The sequence below is a fragment of the Panthera tigris genome, chromosome F2 (assembly GCF_018350195.1).
Source record: "Panthera tigris isolate Pti1 chromosome F2, P.tigris_Pti1_mat1.1, whole genome shotgun sequence".
Taxonomy (NCBI): domain Eukaryota; kingdom Metazoa; phylum Chordata; class Mammalia; order Carnivora; family Felidae; genus Panthera; species Panthera tigris.
In genome coordinates this window covers 51935889-51959887 of record NC_056676.1, presented here as the reverse complement: position 1 = coordinate 51959887, position 23999 = coordinate 51935889, and the positions used below count along the sequence as shown (strand labels likewise).

General features: G+C 35.5%; 1 protein-coding gene across 3 annotated transcripts in view; it reads left to right on the top strand.

Moving 5' to 3' along the window:
* ANGPT1 (angiopoietin 1) overlaps positions 1–19793 on the top strand; it is a 239078-nt gene extending 219285 nt beyond the window's left edge. For all 3 annotated transcript variants that reach the window (XM_007075831.3, XM_007075832.3, XM_042972971.1), the window contains 2 exons: positions 7577–7707; positions 19234–19793. In XM_007075831.3, coding sequence (XP_007075893.1) covers positions 7577–7707; positions 19234–19394 — 292 coding nt within the window. In that variant the 3' untranslated portion in view covers positions 19395–19793. The remainder of the gene's footprint in view (positions 1–7576; positions 7708–19233) is intronic.
* Positions 19794–23999: the final 4206 nt, after the last annotated feature.

Sequence of the window (23999 nt, the reverse complement as noted above, 5' to 3'; positions counted from 1 at the left end):
TAGATAATAATACTACAGTACCCAAAATGAGATGTGCCACAAGAGAAGCAATTTATCTATGGAATGACAAGTTAGAGGAGAAGGAAGAGAGGAGGCATCCTCTGCAATATTTGTGCTTGTCTTGAAGATTGGCTCATTTTGGAATTGTGAAGATAGGGAGAAAGTTACCAAATCAGTAAAGCTCTCATCATTTAAAAGAACAAGATACACTAGACAATCCCGAACTAGAGAGAATAAAACGTTTATCTCAAAAATACTATTTTGAAAAAAAGATAGAATATATACATATATATATATACATATATAGGACTCAAGTCTCCCCTTGTGGTAAGATAAATTTATATTCTTTCCTGTATCTCAGGGTTTCCAGACTTAGTAATTTCCACTAGAACTTTATATACTTAACAAAAGGGCGTTTAAAACATAAAGAATTTCAGCTTCAAATACTAATATAATAAAAGGAATAAAATCTATCTTAAATGTTTAGTATCCAAATAACTTCATTGTCTGTCTTTTCACTTGATATTCCCAGCACATTCAAATGACTGATGAAAACCCTTTTCTTTCTTATCTTTTTTTATGTTAAATAACCTCAAAACTTAATTGTGCTATGGATTTCACAACCATTTATTTATTTATTTATTTATTTATTTATTTATTTATTTATAAACATTTATTTTGAGAGAGAGAGAGAGCTTGAGCAGGGAAGGGGCAGAGAAAGAGCAGGAGAGAGAGATTATCCCAAGCAGACTTCTTGCTGCCAGCGCAGAGCCCAATGTGGGGCTTGAACCCAAAAACTGTGAGTTCATGACCTGAGCTGAAACCAAGAGTCAGACACTTACTGGACTGAGCCACCCAGGTGCCCGTCACAACCCCTTTACTGAAAATATCCTCTTCATCCCTCTCCAAAAGTCCATGTCCTCCATATCCTCCAAAGCTTATCTCTTCCACTAATTTTTTGAACAGTTTAGCGTCTTCTGAGTTTTTCTCTCACCCTTTTTTCCAACAATACTAATTATTTGTATACTTCCCAACGATGTCTTCATAACACCAAACAAATGCTTAATCTTGCTAGAAGCCTAAAACAAAAGCTCTTTTCTCTATATATGTTTTGACAAGAGATACATTGTCTTTATTTTCAGCAGAAGATGCCACCTGTATGATTTACACTCCATCTAAAAGACATGCTCTGCTAGTCTCTTTGCTAATGGTGCCCAGCTCTTTCGGTAAGGACAGGAGGGAAGTTAGAGCCGAGACAGCCCTGGAGCAGGAGGAACTGGGAGAGAGCAATGTTGGAAAACTCAGATTGAGTCATTGTTACCAGGCTTTGAAAGAAAACCATGGAGGTCATTTTGCATTTTCTTCAAGTGATTGTGAGGAAGACAAACTAGTTCCATATGGTGGCGGGGCAAGAGCTCAGAGCAGAAGAGAAATCTGCTGCATGAGATCTGCTCAGCTTGTCAGTTTGAAAGACCTTAGAGTTCAGATATCTGAGAGTCTTTCTACTGTTTTAAAGAGCCAAGGCCAAACTTCAATTTGTCATACATACAACTCCCACTGCCTTGGGTAATGAAAGAGCCTCTTGACTTCCTGAATACCGTAAAGATGTAAAAATGGAAGAAGCCTAGGAGTCTCTTAAGTAGATAAAATTAGTGAGAAACCAACTTCATGACATTGGGCTGCCTATTTTAAAGAAAAGAAAGTTATAGAATCATTTGTATGATCCATAACTATTTTGAAGTCTTTTATTCAATAATAGAACTTGCTATTGTCCTACATTTATTAAGAAATACAATTTAGCCTTTCTGGTTATTTAAATTTCTATAAGTGAAAGAAAAGGGATAACTATGTGTTCATTGAGGATGACTAGAGAACCATCTCAGATGACTAGGGAGTAGTGACTAATTTCAACATGCACCTGTCTGTTTCATTTTTCCTTCAGATGCTTATTGAGGGCCGCCTGGGTGGCTCAGCTGGTTAAGCATCCGACTCTTGGTTTTGGCTCAGGTTGTGATCTCAAGGTGGTGAGATCAATCCCTGTGTCTGCTTGGGATTCTCTCTGATTCTCTCTCTCCTCTCGCTCTGCCCCTCCACAGTCATGCACATTCAATCTATCTCTCCCTGTCTCCCTCTCAAAATAAATAAACATTAAAAAAGACGCTAATTGAAAACAATCATAATGCTGACATTCTGTACAGCCACTGACCAAATCATGCTAAGAAATGTGGGGGTTTTATCCTCATTAATTAGGAAAAATGGGTTTAAAAGGATGAATACCATCATTTTACTCAGTGGCTACCGTTTTAATCATATCTAATCATGTCCTTTGGAGTTTTTGTGTTATTTTAGGTGTTTTGTTTATTTTCATTTTGGGTTTTGGGGGGTTTTTTAGTGTTTTTTTTTTTTTCATCTTCCATATTTCTGTCCCTAAGCCAAATACTTTACTCTGGAATAATGTTTGGTTTTTATCTCCTAACACATCATCCTTCATGAAAACCACATCTACACTGGCTGAACATAAGAAATAAATGTCCAGGATTCCCATGGTGTTATTTTGGGGGAGTATTCTTTATAATGACTCACACTTCAATTTTCCTTTCACTACATTCATATGCAAGGCCAACTTTGGCCCTTCTGTATATTGACTTCTCTTTTGTTAAGTGAAGTATCATTAACATAGAAGAGAAAGCCATGGTTAGTTAACTATACATAAAGACTTCAGAAATTAGACAGAACCGCTGTGTAAAAGAACCACCTAAATATTCTGTTTGAACCTCAATTTAAATAAGTTTCCTTATCTAATTAGAAAAAAATACTTGGTGTTGGTGAATGGCCAGCTCTTAGTTTGCCTGTATCAAATAACTAGCTAGGAGTGTTGGCTTTGGGTCAATAATTGCTGTTCTGTACTAGCTAAATAGCTGCTAAGAAAGATTGGGCCCCTTAACTGTTCAGATGACCTACCCTTGACTACACAGTTGCTCCCAGAATCCTTGTGGGATTCCACAGAAGCATAGTTGTCTTCGTTTGTAAATTTCTTAAAATAGTGGTGAGAAACATATTTTTATGAAACACCATCCCTGTTTCTCAGTGCAAGAAAATGACTCTCCATGGTGCCTCTTCCCTAGAACATTCCCCTGTGACATGCTAAGGATATAGACTCAGACATAGTGAATACTACTATATATAAATTGCAGGTTTAACTCAGTCTTGTACAGTGAAAATCCTCTAAACGTTGATCTTTTCACTTTTATTTATTTTTCATTGAGATATAATTGACATATAACATATTAGGTTCAGGTGTATAACACAGTGATTTAATGTATGCATATACTGCACAATGGACCTTCTAGGAATGTGGGCAACACATGGAAATGTGCACAGAAATGAGAATATGTTGATTTGAGGGGTAAAGTAATTGATAAGGCTGGTCAGGAAATGGTCAGGAAATAAGTGATGATATGTATGGAGTTAGGTGGCATGGGAAAAAATAGAGGATGGCAAGATCTTCCAAGTCTTTGTAAACCACAATAAGGCATTTGGACATTATCTTTCATGTGTTGGGAGAACAACTGAGGGATTTTAACCAGAGTAGAAGAATAATGAGATGCAGGTTTTTGAATGAGCCTTACAGAGCATGGATTTTAGGGCAAAGGGGAAGGAGCAAGATTCAAGGCAGTGAGACCAGTTGTAAAACTTTTCTAATACAGAAGAACTGCCAGGACTAGAAGACTGACCTTTTGATGATTAAAGGATCTGCAAAAATGTTTCTTTTTACTTACAGACTCTAACATATAGCAATAATATAGTTTGTAGAGGCAAAGGTTAGGAAAAGACATCGTTGATGTTTATTCTACCCTTTATATGCTTGCATACATATTTAGAGATATATGAAGGCGTCCTTAAACTTGTAACAACTGATGGTATAGTCATACAATAGCTCCAAATGAAGGTGGAGAAGGATATGTAATAGCATGAAAAAATGGTTATAAAATTATGTGTGGAAAGCATGGTATAAAGAAATATGTAGAATACAGTTTGTATTTATACATGAAAAGAAACTATTTTGAAAGGTGCAAAACTAATGTAAGTGATTACTTCTAGACAGGTAGTTGAGGCAGGCCTGTGGGCAACAACTTTATGTGCATTGTTCAAAATTTTTATAAGAATATGATTAGATATTACATATATATTTTAAAATAAATATTTTCAATTTGGAAGGGGAAAACAAGGAAAAGACTAAATGCACATAAACCATAATGTCAAGAGTAGTTATATTCAGAGATGAGATTTGTGTTACTTTCTGTTTTCTTCTTTTTGCTTTTCTCTACTTCCTAAATTTATAATTGGGCGTTCCTATTGCCATGGTAACACAAAGAAACCATTGTAAACTATGAGGCTTAAACTGCAACCCTCTTGTGAAAGGATAAAAGTATAAACTATATCCAGCACATAGCAGTCACTTACTTAATATCAATAGAACATTGGTGCTTAAGTTACCTGCAAATGATAGTGTAGAAAATTATCATGTTCTGGAATCTCTAGCCCCATTGGTGAGCTTAGAGCTACTAACAGGATACTGGTATTGACTTACCTTTTGAAAAAAGAAGGAAAGTCATCAGTAATCATAGAGAAGCCAAGAATTAGAGTTGGAATTTAGCATGGCTCATCCAAGAGCACCTGTGGGCAAAACTCACCCAGTTCCAGTGGAGCAGGAGATTTTAGGCCTGCAGTTGCAGCCACATAATTTTGGAATCATTCATCTTCTTCCCCAAACTGATTCTGTGTTCACTAAATAAGCAACTTTCCAATTATAATTTGGCTTTCTGTGTGAAACTCTAAGAAAAACGAGAGCCTGGATTCCACAATGTTCCCATTTTGAGTGTAAGTGGCGAACTAACAAGAGTCTCTCTTAGCTTGGAGAATGTGTGGCTGTCTCTGAAAGGCTGAGAAAGTGATCAAATCTGGAAGGTTGTGAATTCACACAGGTAACTTGTCCCAGGCTCCAACTGGTGACCTCTCAACCTTACTTTCCCCTGATGAAACCCGCCTCCAAGTGGGCTGTCTACAACCTGAAATGTAAATCCACATTTAAAAAATTCTACAATTCTTGGGGTGCCTGGGTGGCTCAGTAGGTCGGGTTGGGATCTCATGGTTCGTCAGTTCAAGCCCCGTGTTGGGCTCTGTGCTGACAGCTCAGAGCCTGGAGCCTGCTTCAGATTCTGTGCCTCCCTCTCTCTCTGCCCCTCCCCTGCTTACACTCTGTCTCCCTCTCTCTCTACTCAAAAATAAATAAAACAAAAAAAAATCTACAATTTTTGTCACCAGTGATTTTTAGCTGGCCCTTCAGAGTTTTAAAATACAGGCTTATATATGAGAATTTACCTTTAGAAGCTTCCCCCAACCTACTATTAACTATAGGTTCTATTAATCATTGAAAACAACAAAATTTGAGTAGGGCTTAATTGTATATTTTGCTCTGACTCAAAGATCTCTGCAGAATATCTGTAAAATGTTTTCACACAACCATATAACATTACTGTTATTTTCTAAAATTAATATCAACCTTGCAAAATAATAAGGGGACCTTTACATATACTTAGGTGCAAACCCAAGTCAAATATAGGTATCAAAGAATGAAAATCCAAATATTAATTGATCTGTATTATTTTTTTAAATATTTATTTTGAGAGAGAGAGAAAACGTGAGTGGGGGAAGGGCAGAGAGAAAGAAGGAGAGAGAGAATCCCAAACCGGTTCTGTGCTGTCAGCAGGGAGCCTGATGTGGGATCGATTTCACAAACCATGAGAGCATGACCTGAGCCAAAATCAAGAGTCAGATACTTAACTGACTAAGGCACCCAGGTGCCCCTCATATTATTTGTGTTTAATAATAATGTAACATTTGTTCAGAGCTGGCCTAAGTCCCAGTAGTGTCACCCTCATACAGAGATATTAACTATATTGTGAGTGGATAAGATTTATAAATAAGACTCAGGTACAGAGGTGGTAATACACATGGATATTAAAAGAATATTCCTAGATGATTTTGATGAATGAGAACTGAGGAACCATGTTAGGTAGAGTTGGAAAGAAGGTAGAGGGTCTACTAGAGAAGACCTTGTATATCAAATTGACAACCTGACAACCTGAGTGTAGCTATTCTGAGCCCCAAGGAACCACTGAAGGACCTGAGCAAGTGTGCATTTGTTCCAATTGCCCAGATGAATATAAAACAATATATATAGGGTCAGTAGGAAATGACCAGACATCAGAGAACTAATTACATTAGGCATCAAATGTGATTTATCCACTAGTTTTTGAATTATAGACTAGTATTCTTCAGTCTGCAAAGAGTAATATCAGATACTAATTGAGAACATAAATTCCCAGTCCTAGTGAAAAGGCCTTTTTCACAAATAACCAGATGATTTTTTATATGTACAACTGTTGCAGAGCCTTGGATGTACGTTAATTTAAATTTTATATAAGAAATGTTTCTAGAGAGTAAGGTAGGTTAGGTTCTTTGAAGAATTCCATATTTGAGGTTAAACAGTTGGCATTTTGAACTTAATTTTAGGGATACTCCTAGAATATAAGCCCCTTAATGGCATGGCCCTTTGGTATATCTTAAGTGCTTAGAAAAATTCCTGGTATGTAATATGTGCTCAACAAACATTTCTTCAGGGAATGTATAATGATTAAGAACTTGGATTTTAAAGTCAAACATAGCCAGATTCCAGCTTATTTATCTTCTCTAAATCTTGGAATGCAAAATTGGTATATTGATGCTTAGATCACAGATTTAATATAAAAGTAAATTAAAGAATAAATGGAAAGCATTTAGCAGATTGTTTGGCACAGAGCAAGTCCTCAATCAATGACAATTATTATTAGTATTGCTGTTAAGAATAATGTGTACACATCATCACTGTTTAACATTAACATAGTTGTATGCTGTAATGGCACTCTACAAGGCATTTTTTTCTTTGGAGATTAATACTTGTAGTAAAATCAACCCATTTTCCTTTTGTGGATCCTGCACTATCAGAACCATATGAGTTTGAGTATGCATTGTGAAAAAACACCAAACACACAAGCCATAGAGAATTTTGCTATCTGTCATTTGGAGTCTTCCTTTTCTTTCTTTCTTTTTTTTTTCTTTCTTTTCTTTCTTTCTTTCTTTCTTTCTTTCTTTCTTTCTTTCTTTCTTTCTTTCTTTCTCCTTCCCCTTTCTCCCCCGTCCTCTTTCTTTCTTTCTTCCTTTCTTTCTCTTTATTCTTTCTTTTTCTTTTTCTTTCTTTTTTTCTCTCTCCTTCCCCTTTCTCCTCCCTTTTCTTTCTTTCTTTTCTTTCTTTCTTTCTTTTCTTTCTTTCTTTCTTTCTTTCTTTCTTTCTTTCTTTCTTTCTTTCTTTCTTTCTTTTTCTCTTTCTCCTAGATTGGGTCTTGCAGTAGTTTGTTAAAAGGGCTGAGTGCAAAGAAGGGAGGAAATAATGAAAAAGGCAAACATTCAACAAACTGGTCTTATGGGTTCTGTAATTCTGTTGAATAGCTTATCTTTTTCCTTTTCTTAACTTCAGGTTGTATTTAAAGGGTCACACTGGGACAGCAGGAAAACAGAGCAGCCTGATCTTACATGGTGCTGATTTCAGCACTAAAGATGCAGATAATGACAACTGTATGTGCAAATGTGCCCTCATGCTAACAGGAGGTAAGTCCTATGGGGCCATTCTCTAAGTTATGTTTCATTGGTTTGAGGCTTGAAGTTTCTTATCTATGAGAAAGGACTGTGATCTTCTGGTCAGGAAACTTAAGAGCAAGTCCCTAGAGATCATTTTGTTCTGCCCACTAATTTACCATGTGTTCTCGTGCAAGACATTTCTAGCATATTTATAAGTTTGCCTCCTCCCCCATTGTCTGTAAAGGGGGCATGCTAAGCTTGGTTCTGAAAAAATTCTTTAGCTTCTTAAAGTGCCAGTTATTCTACCTTCTAAATAATCATAATGATACCCATAGTGGAATGGATAACAATTTGGGGATTCAGCATACAGGGGAAAGCCAACAAAAAACAAAAAAAAACACGTTCTTACAAAGTATTTTGCAACTATGTAGTACAGTTCATTGGCCATTCTATTGAAATGGAATAAGAAGAATAAAGAAGTGTACTGAGATCTAAAGTTATAAAATTCAGACCAGCAACACTAGGGCTTTTCAATGTATGGTATTGACTTCTGCAAGACATTTGAGCTGGTATAAGAGATACCATTAAATAGTACTATATCACCAAGTAAGAAAGATAAATCCTTTTTTAACCTTCTCATTGTCTTTGAGCCTTCTGATTGTGTCAAAAGAGAAATTCTCAGTTTGGTGCTAGTGTATCTATAATACTTCTTGAACACTTACTCGATAATCATTCAATAATCTTTAGAGCAAAGAAGGAGAAAACCCTTAGGCCTCAGGCTCAGGGCCTTGGTTAGACAATGGAACCTACCTAGAAGTGAATAAAGTGATCTTGTTTTAATTGTATTGGGTTTTATATCTCCCTTTTATTGTAGCAAGTGGTACTGTTTTCTTCTTTAAAAGAATTATATAATCTTTGCGTTTTTAAAGTATTCACAATATTTGATCTAAAACAAATTATTGATTTAAAGAAAAAATTAAATATTAATAAAAATTATAAATGGATGATGGCAAAAATCTGTGAAGTTGATGCATGACTGGCTGAAGTTTGAGAAACATGTGGCTGAAACCCAATGGCAAGCAAGTTAGCTCAAGTCAAGCTATAGGTTCTGGCAAGGAAGGAGTTGGCACCCAGCAAAACTGTAAAGGAAAACTTTTTTCCTGTGCTTCTCTTCTCACAGTTTTTGTGTTCTTTCTCTCTCTGAATGGAATAGCAGTCACTCCAACCCTCAGCTTTCCTGGTTCTCCTTCTGTGTTAATCTACAACAAACCATGTTTTCATTGACAGTAAGGGAAAAAAAACCCTCGAAATCCATTATTATATATTAGTATATGTTATTGCATAGGTTGTACTCCCTTAGTTGAATGCCAAACCAGCTGTGTGAGATAAGCAGGGAGACAAACTCTATCTCCGCTTTGTACATAAGGAAAATAAAAGCAAGTTAATGCTTACCATTTTATATTTAACACCCAGCACAGTAGATGTGGCACACAGGAACTCAATTAAAAATATGGCACATGAATAAATGAACATTTTGTAACCCTTGAAATCATGTTCAAATTTTGAAGCCAGTGAAATGGATCATTAGGTTGACACTTTGTCATCAGTTAACAGAGCATGGAAGAATAGGAAGGGGTGGTTTTACAGAAATCTTTCCACCTTCCTCCCATCCCCACGTCCTCCATTATTACCACCACCAAATCACATCCCATTGACCCCCCTCCACCGCACTTACATTAACATCATTTCAACATGGGACCAACTCTAGTATTATCAAAGCCAACCTGTTATGATTCTTCTTCTATCATATCCTCCTCCTTAAACTTTAAAATGCTATTCTGGCATCATTTGCAACCTCATCAAATAGGTAAAAGTCCTCTATATGTAACTTTATGACCCCCTCCCCAAAACAGTTGTTAAAATTTAGATTGGTGCCCACAGGTTAGGTTTTAAACTGTTTTCCTGAAAGAAAAAAAATTTTTCATTACTTCCCTGATCCCATAAATGGAATTGTCACAACAACTTTATACAGAGACAAAAGGACTTTGATTGTCTAGTTTGCTGTTCATTTTAATATTGAAATGTGCTTCATTTTCTCCATGTCTATTTTTACAGATAGCTTTTCTTACCAAATAAATGCAATGCCTGAAAGAACAACAGTAAAATATTTCAAATGTTGCCTTAGAAGAGCATTCCAATATGTTCATATTTCTGTCATAATAATGAGAAATATAGAGCTAAGCAAAGAGGAAAATGCACCTCTTGGTTGTTGGTGAGAAAATTTCATTGCTCAGATTTATGATTTTATTTCTGCTTCAAATGATTGAACTTTGTCATGTTCTTTCATCCATAATCATTCCTGGACCTGCTTCTTACTCACCAATAAACACATATGTTGGGGAGAGAAAATTTCCACTTATTGCTTGGGCTGGAATGGTCTAACTAAATGTGTTTTTGTAATAAACGCCATTACCCTATCAAATATCCTTTTGAAAGAATCCAGGCCTTGCAAACCTATTCACTCTGCAAAGCTAAAATGTGGAATTTCGATGGCTAAGAACTGGAGAGCATAAGGATGAATGTCAATGACAGTCCAGGTAACTTGAGTATTGCCTGGAACGTTAGGTCCTACTTAGCTACTCCCCACTACCAGTATTTATTCTGTCATAGTTTCCCTTAGAACCATTTTCTTCATCTAATGGTTTTTCCTTTCTTTTTTAATTTGTACTTGAACTTGCTGCCTATTTTAAATAGTTTCCTTTAAGCAATAAGATTTTATAGTCTTTGAAGCTAATAATTCATAGTTTTCTGTCACCATCAATTAAAGTTTTATTTCATCTTGTTTATTTACAAAATTTTTCCTTTGTTTCTTCTGAAAGAAATTAAGGGTAGAGTAAGATTTATCGCCCACTAACTGTCCTAAATAGTTTTGTGCAAATACATGCAGGGATTTGGGTTGGCGAATGTGGTATCGTTGCCACCTTTATATGACAGAGATTGAACAACAAGAGATGAGCTTAATTGAAAGCAGAAGGTATTTCAGTTAGGCATAAAGTAGAACATTTTGATCTTTCTTTATTCTTTCCCAATATCCTAACTTCTTAACTTTCTTCTATCAATTTAACATATTTTTAACAAGTAACTATTACAGATCAACTACTCTTAGAGAAATGAGCAAGACAGAATAGAACTTGCATCTATTGAGGGAGACCATCAACAAAAGAGTAAGCAATAAATAACAATTTCAAACCATAACCAGTTTCGGAGGCAAAATATAACGTGATGGAGTTGTTGGAGAAAGGGGAAGTAACTTTAGATGGAGTGTCCAGGGATCAAATGCTGCCAAGGAGGATTGTTCATTTCTAGTGGTGGACATCTTCAAGAAGAGAATATAAAGCTATTTTATCTAAAAGAGCTTACTTATGCATGTTCCTGCAGTTGAGGGTCTAGACAAGAAAGTCTCTACTTTCTTCTGGTTCTGTGATTCTATTATTCTATGTACTCACTGTGGCTAATGTAAGGAAAACCATGTGATATTATTTTTCAGTGCATGGGTTGTGATTCGTAGTATAGTGTAGAGTGGAAAGGAGGTGTAATGGGCTGAGAAAGTACATTTACATCAATAGAAATAGATACCACAGTGCTTTATACCTCCTTTCCCAGAAGTATATGTACTTGTTTCTACCTTACCAGAAAGCCAGCAATTTTTCCATCCAATGTAAATGTTGAAAATTTTTCATGTTTTGTTACAGATTTCTTCTGGGACCAGAATATATATTTCAAGGTCAAAATTGCCCCATACAGTTGCTTCTGTGCAACTGCCCTTTTAATTAATAGTTAAATAAAGGTGATTTATCAGCCCAGATTTATAAGCCAGAAATGTCTTTGTTCTATGATGCAACTGACCTTAGGAAAATTTGTAAGTTTTCTCCTTAGGTTTCCTCCTATATGTAGGATATTGTGAAAAATCCATATACTTCAGTATTGGGAGGGACCAAGTTAAGAGATGATTGTAGGCAATATTTTCAGTCCTGTAGGACAGTTCGTTTTGTGCCTTCCTGAGCCCAAAGAAAGGAATCAGTTTCTTTTAAACTTAACAGTTTTATCTACTATTTAACATTAAGAAAATGAAAATGTAATCTCATTCAATGCATGCTTTTGTTTTATAGGGATTTATTGTATATAAAAACAAATATGTAAAAATCTTCTGACTCCAAAATTCTGAAAAGGAACAACTTAGATTGTCACATTCAAAGCGAATATTACATTTCAAGAAAACGGGGTCTTTAGTACTAAATTAGCATTCTTCAAATAGTCTTTCTAAAAGACTATTAGAAACTACAGTTACTAAAGGTTGCTGACAAAACAAAACATGGTATTGTTTTACATTCTGTTCCTTACCTTACTTTTCTTTCAACACAGTTTCCACATTTAGTGTATAATATAAAAACTATGTAAAAATGTGACCTAACCTTCTACAGAAAGAATCTGTTGTGGTAGAAACTCTGATCTCTTTTCCCACGCATAAACTATGTCAGACGACAGACAAGACTTTGCTAAAGCTAACAAAGGATATTTCTCAGTTCAGCCCTTAAAAGACAGGATAAAGCCATACACATAAATTTCTTAGTACACCCTACAACTTCCCAGATGCTAACAGCAGAATTGATAAATGCTTGCAGAAAGAGTTGATATTGCCTGCTATATAATCTTGAGGACAAAGAAAATGAAAGAAATTAGCAGCTTCTCCAACTGGCAAATGACGCTAAGTGACAAGATCTTTGGGAAAATATAATCATCTTAGAGTTTTTAATAATCCAGGAAGGATGTGCTAAGCATTGCCAGATAACTGGCATTCCCTAGGTTTTAAGGCAAAAATGTTGAGGGAAAAGATCCATATGGGTAATTTAAGGTTGACCACAGAAATCTACATTGCATTACTTTATTTCAAAGCAATTTCTCATTTGTACATATCCAGTACACAAAATGTTCCACAAAATGTGTGTTGCAGAGACTCTGTGCTGTCTACTACTATATACTGAGTGCCTAGCACAGTGCCTGGCACATAGTATGTGCTCAATAAATATCGGTCGAGTGAATGAATACTTTATCACAGGCTCTGAAAGGGCATTACAAAGTCACAAATGATCCCAGTGAGAAGGCATAAAAGTAAATCAGTGTGAATCTGAATGTGACTGTTGCTTGAACTGAGGTTTAAAATACAGAAGTATGCATATGTATTTGCAGGCACACTCGTGAAACAATTTGATGAATAGAAGATATGAGAATTGGGACTAAATTTTAAGAATAACTAAACCCCAGAAGACTAAGCTCAAGAACTGGAAAAATTTATTAGATTCCGGTCTTCCAAGTAAATATGAACATTTCTAAGTACAAATTTATATTCCTATTTTCTGAAGGAAATTTTTGCTTATTGGGAAAAGAAAAGCAGAGAATATCAGAAAATGTCTTTCAAATGGTAAATTTGGAAAAAAAAAAAAAGTGAACCAGAACTGATAGTCCCATAGTACAAGTCTGCCACCGAAGGTTAATAATTGACAATGCATGAGAAATCATCAAATGCTTACTTTTGTGTTATTTTACTCTCATAATAATATAGCAAATATTACTGCACTCATATGAACAGGCACTATTGCATTATCTTAAATGGTTTATATTTAATAACTTACATGACACTTCTAAAAACCCTTTTAAATCAGCACCACAGTAATGCTTTTGGCAAGAAATGAGATACAGAAACATTAGATAATTTACCAAAGGTCACAGAATCAGCACTAAGGGTAAGATTTGAACACAACCTCCAGATAAGCCATCACTTTATCTGCTCCTTCTCCGGCCTCTTTTAAAATGAGTGGCATTCAAAGGCAACAGGTATCTATTTTACTGTTTGCAGCGCGTTAGCAGGGATTTCCTCATTTAAACCTTAAAAGTGAAATGAAGTGCAAGGGAGGGAAGAGACAGTAAGAGAATACCTAAAGGTTTTAAGTGAATTCAAGATCACTGTCCAGGATCAACAACTTTTCATCTTTGGAACAAAAAGAAGAGAAAGGGAAAAAAAGCCAAGTCCTTGGCCTGAGAGGGATATAGTATGAGGTGACAGAGAGAACGCAGACATCTAGGAAAGGTCCTTTGCCTCCCGCGTGCTACTCCTTGAGGCTACCTATGGATAAGGCCAAGTTTGTGCACGTGAACTCAGTAAGTGATTTTCATAATGAAAAATGGCACCATCAGTTTTGTGCAGCCTCACTCTTAGTTAGCAAGAGAGGAACTCTTATGTTCTGTGCAAGTTCTGTTGCGCATTGCTGACTAGAATGTATGCATTGAAAATGAATGAAAGAAATCCATAAGAACAGATATATCTTTACAGTTTGTTGTACTTTTTACCTTAGAAAGGAAGTGTTGAGAGACATTTTGTTTAGGATCAGAAGAATTTGAGAGTTAGGTTTCCTGATTTTCAAATAAATTTGGACTTCCTGAGTACAAAGTTTAGAATCAAATTCCTACTTTCTGGGCAACGTTTTATTTATTGGTGATAAAATGTGAGTTTTCTGCTTCAAAGATAAAAGACTGGAATGATTTTTAAAGGCCGGAGAGCCAGGCATAGTTAGGACAAAGCTAAATTTTAATGAGTTAAGTGTAAATGAATTAGAAACATGCATCTCAGATTTCTTATTAAAATATACATGAGGTTACAGGTTATAAAGAAAAATGCTTGGCAACGTACAAGCCAGCAGTTGCCAATCTTAAAACATTTGAGACATTTTATCAGTTGTCCCAACAGCAGATGGACACTGCTGGTTTCTTCTGTCCTTTGCTTGCATCACTGCGTTCTTTTAAGTTTAAAGTGTCTTTCCTAGATTAACTTCTTTAGCATATTGGCACATTTGTTATTCCTAGGCACACAGAGTTAATATTTCCCCAAGATTGTAAAGCACATATAATATTATCCAGCTACTTGGTATCTTATCAGAGAGGAACTGCAAACCCAGGCGTACTCTCTATATGTTCACAAAGAACACCTTCATTCCATGCAAATTTACATAGGTCCTGGTTACCCATGAGCACACAGGATTATCTATGAATGTCAAGGAGTACATATGAGTAACAAGGACTCCACTATACTTTTGCCTGTTTTCTATAATCATGCTTTAAAACCTTGTCTTTTCAGGATTTATGTTTGAAAGAGCTGGCCATGTTCAATTTTTTCAAAGAAAAGTAGAAAGTAGAAATTCCTTTGTTGTTTTACTGCATGTGTCAGAGGAAATGGAATACTTACTTGCACACAAATAGCTATTTTTGTTTCCTTGTAGTTCAGAATATCTTATAAAGGACACTGCAACAAAAATTGTCATGAGAAATAATCACCCTTTCTTTTCGTGTCGTGCCATCTTAATTCGTCATCTTTATTATCATCAACTGCTCTGCGATAGTCCATTATGTGCATGGCCCACTGGTCTTAAGATAAAGCGTCAAATACATTAAGGTCTTTGGTTTCAACATGATGTCAAAAGAAATCACTGAAAACAATTGTTCAAATCATGTTAGTTACTTAAATGCCATTGTTTTTACAATGCAAACGTTGCACAACTTACTCATTTGGGTCCAAATTATTGCATATTTCTCTAAGAGACCCTACCAAGCAAATAAGGAGATATGTTGGCACTGATGACCTGGTCTTTATTATTAAATCATTATGGTGCCTGCCCCACAAGATGTAATCCTTTGTGTTCGTTCCTACTCTAAACCTTCCATCTTCCTTTCCACATAACTTACACTAAGCACTTATTTAGGATTTTACAGGGCCGAATAGTCAATGTGTCATCTTATTTGGGCCATACGACTATGCTGGGAAAATGGTTGGCCAGACATTATAAACCACATCTTATGAATGAGGAACTAAGTGACCATGACCTTGGAACCATCTCCTTACTGCTAGGCATCAGTGTCTTTATTACAGTACTTGCCACATCAACTCAGGTTGTTTGAAGGATGAAATAAGAGAATGCATATAAATGCTATAGCATAGTCCCTAATGTATATTAACTATTTTATAAATAGCAAATATCATTATTATTACTGCTTAGGATCTCTTGGTTATTAACTGGTGCCATCAGCATCAAAGTCTGGGTCTTCTAATTTCTTGTCTGGTACACTATAGGCTTTCCATTGCCCACAAGAAAATTTCTGAAAATAAAATAAAAACCTCTGTGTTCTCTCTCCTGTTTATTTTGCTAAGCTTTTGTTGTCTAACCCCTTACCCACTGGCAGTCCAGTCAAGCCAGGCTGCTGACAGACACTCTCTCCTACTCTCTCAGGGTACACACTGTGTTCAGAATTTCTTTCTGTTCAGTGAATTCACATTCATTCTCAGGACACAGCTCAGGTGGTAAATAAGTCAACTTTGTGGACCCACTGACAGGACGTTCTGCCTCTGTATCCGTAGATTTCCTTCTTCTCTGTTTAACAACCCTCACCTCATTGTTAAGCAGCTTATTGTCTCTCCCATGAACAAAACTGTGCAGTCTTTGAAGACAGGATTTCTGTTTTATTCAACCCTGACCTCTATATCTTTCTGTTGGTTAATATTTGTTGACTTGATTTTAAAATCATTTTTTTCCCCTTCATCATTCTGCCACATATGCTCAGGATGACTTTGGCAGACCATAGTTACAGAATGAAGGTTCTCAATAATATTTGATTAAACATTCAGCCTGATAGATCTGGTTCCCTTGGTTAAATATTGGTTCCTATTTCGAGAGAATGTTTTGCTTATTCATCTGATGATGGACAAGTAGACTGGATAAACTCTAAAGTTTTCCATGAACGTTGTTCAACTTTCCACCAAGACTGCCTGTTTCTTTACCTTTATTTCCTGAGAGTTTCCCCCGTGTTCACTATGTTCTAGTGAACAAGCTCCACTGATGTTCTTTTAGTTTCTAACCATGTCAAGCTCTCTTTCTTCCTCAGAACATTGGCATGTGCTATACTCAGCTTAAAAGAGTCTTTCCACATCTTCACATGGCTGCCTCCCTCTCATCCTTCAGATCTCATTAAATACCAGCTTGTTCTGTGAATGTGAAAAGTCAAGTAGGTCTCCTTTTATTCTCCTTCATAGCTCCTTGATTCTTTTCTTTCTCTTTTTTTAAATCATGAAGTATCGTAAGTATTTTACTTATTCGCTTGCTTTTTGTCTGTTCCTCACATGAGAAGTAAGTTCCATGAAGGGAGGGACCACTTCTGTCTTGTTGAGTATTGTGTTAACAGTAGTCACAATAATTACATATTGAAGGAATAAATAAAGAATGAACGAACACAGTAGGCGTGGATGTTATGTATTGTGGTGTCTATCAAATATAACTTTTTAGTAAACTAAACTACTTCAGACTCTGAAAATTTGTAAGGAGAAATAGTCAAAAACAGCCAATCTGTCAGTAAGCTTATAGTCACTCCCCCAGTCATTTGTTAAGCAAACTGTTAGGTACGGTGCTAAGTACATGAGGTAGGCCTGTAAATAGACCATGCCTTTACATTGTCCTTAGGATATTGGATAAAAGACTGTGATTTGATCTTCTGACCTTCTCAGCTTGAGGCTGCTATTTTCTCATGTTAACTATGACCCAGCCATATGGTCTTCTTTCAAGATATCCAAAATGCCATTCCCCTTACCACAAACATTACCCTCCTTTACTCATCAGAAAAAATATAGAAGATCAATTTGTCTGATTCTCTCACGTGCCCCTGCTGTTTCTTGTGTCTTTGCTAAACTCATCCAAAATTTCCTAATGAATCTACCCTTCAGCCTGTGCCCTTTATTGCCAGGCTGCTGTTGGAAACAGACTTCTGCCTTCCCACAGTTGTCCAGAACTCTTGTGACTTTCTCTAAACCAAACAAAAATACATACTTTTACCTCAAGTACCTAATGTAACTTGGAGGATCATTCTATGATTCATAGAAGTTCCTAATAATAGAGTAGCTGCCTTTCCTTCAGAGACCGTGGTGGATATTTGAAACACTATGAAAGGATCATTAACATGATGGAAGAGTCAAGAAAGATCAAGAAAGTCAGAGAAAAGGAGGAGAAAGTCGAAACACTGGAGCAATCAAGTTGGGTTTCATTTGGTGTTTTGAGAGTCTTTAGGGCAAATGCATTCCCTAATATTAGAATGCTTTTTGTAACACAAATAACACATTTTTACTAGTTGTATTTATCAAAAAAATTTAAAGGAATTAATCTTAAGAAAAAAATGTGGAATTTTACAGTTCTTCCTTCCTTGCCAAACAAGAACTTTCTCGTTTCTCATGTTTTGACTGCGTTAACATCTAGTTGTCTGCATACAGTTGGAAAAATAGCATTGAATACAGTCTTTCCAAATTCAAGACATACCTTATTCTTCTCTAATACGCGCTGTGATTAATACAGCTTGCTATGTCTCTAGTATGACTTTATAAACACAACCTTGCTGTATTCATCTTCCAAAATTGAAAAATGAGAACAAGCTTTTCTCCATTTAACTTTTTCTAAAGTTTCTGCAAAATGATGCTTGTGTTATACACAAGTTAACATCAGTTAAACATCAGTTGTACAGCTTTCTCTTTCTTTAGCTATTAGTCCCTTAGGTATAACTCTGTAATCAAAGGGAGGTCAGCTGTATCCAAATAAAAATATGCCAGAATGTCTCTGGCATAGATCTCTCCCTAAAGATTTCAGTAGTGTTACTTCAGGAGACAGAGAAAAAGTACTATGTTTTATCTAAAAATCTAAGAACTTAATTCATTAAAAAAATAAATTACTAAGTTACCCTTACAGAGAACTATACAAGCATAGGATCTCCATGTTGCTCATCAAGTTGTTTTTCTTTTTAATAAGTTTTGAAAGAGCTTGAACAATCACAGAAAAAAAATACTGCTGTATAGACACTATATGGCTACTATTGATGAACACTTCCCAGATAGCTGTAAAATATAGGGAGAACATAGTAATTCAAATTCAATTTGTGCATCATAGTCATTGCCCAGTATCCAATTAGTTTCAGAAGCAGCTGAGGGCCAGTTGTTGGCAAAAATATGAAGTAGATGGAGAACATTTCTTTCACTCTATGTAGATATCAGTTGTCAAAGCTTCTGAACTTCCTCGCTAATTATTGTTCTAGTCCTAATAACAAGCTTAACATGGAATGACTAAGGGTATCTGCATTTTACTTGCCCTACATATAAATCTAGGTCTGAAATAGATCTTATCTTGAATCCCAGAAGTTTCCCATCATTACAATGGGAAATGAGTCCCAATGGAGTGACCCTGAAGCTTGGTTTCCATGGAAGCTTTCCTCTCTACTCATACATTGCCTAAATTGGATGTCGCTTAAAACAGTTGCACTTACCCAGAAGCTTTTTGTTGAATGCCTCGTATTTGCAAATTGTCATAAAAAGTGTAAATGAATTCCACCTTGGTTAATTCCACTAATTTCCAGATGTTCAATTTACTTATAATTGTTTCTTCTCCTTCTTTTCTCTTTCATTATTAACTAATTTTTCAGGCTGGTGGTTTGATGCTTGTGGCCCATCCAATCTAAATGGAATGTTCTATACTGCTGGACAAAACCATGGAAAACTGAATGGGATAAAGTGGCACTACTTCAAAGGGCCCAGTTACTCCTTACGTTCCACAACTATGATGATTCGACCTTTGGATTTTTGAAGGCATAATGTCGAAAGCAGTCATAAAAGCAACAAAAAAAATCTGAAGCTACCAGATAAGAAACTGCTTGAAAACTTCTGAAGCAAACAATATTGTCTCCCTTCCAGCCACAAGTGGCATTTATGTGAAGTCACCAAGGTTCTTGACTGTGGACTTGGAGCCTTTAGAGTTCACAAAAGTCTCTAGATGGGATTAATCGTGTTCATAAGTCTTGACTGTGGGGAATGCCACTCACCATCATGTTTTAAAAAGGGAAGAAACTGCTCAGTTCACTGTGCTTCAAACTACTACTGGATCTTATTTTAGAACTATGGTAGCCAGATTATAAATACGGTTAATTTCATATAAAAACTGAAGAAAAAGAAGAAGAGGAGGAGGATGAGGAGGAGGAGGAGGAAGAAGAGGAAGAAGGAGAAGGAGAAGAAGAAGGAGAGAAGGTATAGGAAGAGGAGGAGAAGGGAGAAGGAGGGAAATGAACAACAACAAAGAAAGAATATACATGAAAAATACAAACAGGCCTGCCGTAATCCTTTGGAAAAGATGTATCACACAAGTGAAATGGTGTTATTTCTATGCAAACCTACTAAAAATCAGTTTATACTTTTGCACAATTTTGATAAAAGTTTAAGAATAATAGCATTGCCCTCTAAGTTGGTTAAATGTTAATGGATTTCAGAAGCCTAACTCTTAAGTCATACTTACTAGTTGATTTCAGTTAACCCATCTTCAAATGTAAATTCCATTTTGGTAAACGATAATGACTTGTAGTGCATGAAGAATAATAGTGTGAGTTAGAAACATGCTCCATTTACTCTGATTTTTTGATACAGTTTTCAGAAAAGAAATAGACATGACCAAGTATGGACATATAAAGCAAAAAATTACCCCCCATGCTACAGTTTTCATTTACTTTAAAAACTGAGTGACATATAAATATATTTATAGCGTGAGTAAAATTTAAAGAATGTGAAATATACCATCATGCTCTTAAAATAATATACATGCATTTAATATTTCCTTTGATATTATACATGAAACCAGTATTTTAGAGTGTATTCAGTTGGAGTAAAACCAAATAAACTGGAACAGTTCATTTTACAATATCTTCTTGCATGTGTGCACTTAAGTGTAACTTCATTATTTTTAAAATCACCATTTCAATTCCTCATTCTGTTATTTCATGCTAATTTAATTTTTGCTAATTAAGTGAAGCATGTTTTCCAGATTCACCCTGTTCCAGTTTCTAGGAGAGATACACTTTGAAGTCTATAAAAATAAAAGAAGAATTATAAATACCATTGTACGTAGCATGTTTATATCCATGGTAAACCTAATAGCTGTTTAATCTGGAATATGCAAGATTGTCCTTCATTGAAGCAAACAAACACAAGTTTTGAAAGAAATCTACTATACTATTTTACATTATTTCTTCACGTTTTTCTCTCTCAGGCTCTGTCTTCATAAGCAACTTCTGATTTTTAAAAAATTATTTAGTGGAGAAAATTGTCAAAATTCTGTATGAAACATAAGGAAAACACCCCAAAAGAGAAAATTAATCAGTTATCTAAAAAATTGTGACTTCTAGCTACTATAATTCTCTCAATGAAAATATTCCTATGGGATAATCTATCTTAAGTGAATTTGGGGGCACAAGTTTTTGTGGCAATTTGAATTTACTACAGTATTTTATCAAAAATAAACACTGCCTCTAAGTGTTCAGGGTTACAGTAGTGAAGCATTTTTATCAAAATGTGAGTTATTATGAGGTAAGAAAACTGAAATACATATTAAGTGTCCTTTCTTAGAAAAATAAGTTTGTTCAAGGCAACAATATAGATTTCCTCTATTTGAGAGAATAAAGCTATTCCATTTTTAGGAAAATATTTTCTAAATTTGCCATCAAGTCTTCATTTTTATGCATCCGTAACAACCCCATTTTGCCTCACAAGTGACATTCTCCCATATTATGCAGTTGTTCAGTTCTTGGTGACTCCTTCATAGCACTGTTCAGCCTCTCCCTCTAAAGTCCTTCTTGATTGTTTTCATTTAAGTGAATGAAAGTGAGTGTTTTGTTCTTTTGTGTTCCTACAGATTTTTGTTACCAGTCTTTTGATAAATACTATTTCCCAACTCATATTACAAAAATAAAATGAAATAATGAAAAAAAAAGAAAGCATGATATTTACTGTTTTGTTATCTGGGTTTGAAAAAATGAAATATTGTTTCCAATTATTTATAATAAAGCAGTATAAAATGTTTTATGACTTCATTATGTGTACTGTGTAATGCTTACAGCTGTGCAACTATTTAATATGTGTATCCTTTACATTTAATTATTTCAAGATAAGATAATTAGGTATTAGGATCTTGTCTTTATGTTTTTATCTCATTAAACTTTATGTGGTTTCTAGACCATTTTTCTCACATCAGTCACAGATTTATTTGATTTTAAATAAAACTGAAAATGTATTCATGCAACCTCATCTCATTTTCAATAAATGTTTTACAAATTTTAAAATTAGAGATCTGTAGAAGTATGGAATCACTGGGAGGAAAAAAAAAAAACTACTAAATTAACTAATCCCTCAATCTCTGAAAAACTTCCAGTCTGGGATGTGATAAGAAAGCTTAGCTCCATTAGAATGTTAGATCAAAGCAATGGGTCTCAGTCCCACATCTCTGTATGGTTGTATGTTCTACCAGTTATGAATGCCATATTATCATATAACAATTGACAATAAATTCTGGGAGCTCTGAACTGGAATAATGGGAGATGTGTTGAATATTTGAGAATGGAATAAAAGGGAAAGCATAAGGAGGTGCTACCAGCCCATCATGCCTGTAATCCTATCAGTGGTCTTATAAGGTCAGTCCTTAGAAGGAAGTTTCTTACTTTGCCCCTTGATCCTGCACCCACTAACACCACACTGATTTGAACATTTATTAACTTCCATCTACATGATTGAAAAACATATCCTTTCTCCCATTTTCTGCTTCTATTTACCCATATCCACATAAGCTTATTCTTAGAGCCAGACTTCTGAAAGTTTCTCCCCAGCCCAAAACCCTTCAGTGTTTCCTCACTACTGCCTAAATTTGAAATAAATATGTCAGGTTAACCCCAGCCTACATCTCCAGATAACTTCACTCCACCTACTCCATATTTCAATCAAAATGAAGAAGCCTCTGTGGTAGACTAATTACAAATATGACCACTACCATTCCCCTTTCTCTACTCCTGCCCTTACAATGTGACTTTGCAGTTCATCCGATAAAAAGGTGGAGTCTACTTCCTAAATGGCTGGCTTGAGACTTGCACTAGCCCATAGAATGCAGAAGTGCCTATATGTCACTTTTGAGCGAAGGTCTCAAGAGTCATTCAGCTTCAGCCTACTTCTCAAGGTGAAAAAGCCCCAAGTAACTTAAAGGAAATTTGGAGATCACAGGAAGCAAGTTTACCAGCTGAGACCTCTGCCCCTAGTCCCAACAGCCCCCACCTGACCTGCCACATGACACCAGATACATGAGGGATCTCAGCTGAGATCAACTGAACCCGGCTCAGATGAGCGGAACTGCCCAGAATAATCATAAGAGACATTAATGGATGGTTGTTTTAAGCCACTACATTTTGGAGTGTTTTATTAAACATCATTGTAGCCATAACTAACTAATACAGAATGAAATAACAACCAACCTCTCGACACACACACACAAGATTTTTGTGAATCCTAAGGTTTCAGAACCACTCCCCAAAATTATGTTCTCTTCCTTCAGATGGGCAAATGCTCTAACAGTCCTCCATGGTGCATCAAAATTTTAGTTCCTTCCTGATACTTTTTCTGATGTCTTCTAATAATCATCACCCTCTCTCCACTCACAAAGCTTTTAACACATTTTGCTTGAGCTTTGTTTTCTCTTTTCTACTGTTTTATAAGAAGCTGTCTCCTACTCACTTTTTTAATTCCCCACAGTACCTGTTAGACTCTTGTTATTTGTTCAATGGAACTGAATTGCTCTGAAAGATGAAGAAATCCCTTCTATCTATACAAAATCCAATACCTGTAGATTTGACCACTATCTTAAGCCATTTAAGATCTTAAGCCATTTGCAGACTTTAAACTTAGCTCATTTTCTTCCAGAAAAAAAAAGATGTCCAAATTTATAATTTATAATTTTAGTCAGCTCAGAAATTTATTTCATTACCAACTTTGCTGGAGCATTTTTATTGTGTAGATTGAAAGAGGTCTATGTGTTTCTTTTAACTTTAAATTATGTAAATATAAGAAATGTGCTAATGAATAGTAATTATTCACCTTTATTACACATTTGCTATTGTTATTTTAACGTAAGACAATTTTGAATTTAGATATATGGATTTAACCTTTGGGATTTTGCTCCTCGAATAAGCATTGTCTTGTCTAACTCAAGGTCAGTACATTCTTATGAATTCTTCTGATCATTACTGTATTGATTTCTTACTTGATATCAGCCATTGAGGTTAAAATTAAAATTGAACATACAAATAAAGGTAAACATAATGAAAAAATTCCTAGGAAATATTGACGTTAAACAAGTCGTTACATCTCTTGCATTCTTTCAAAAAAG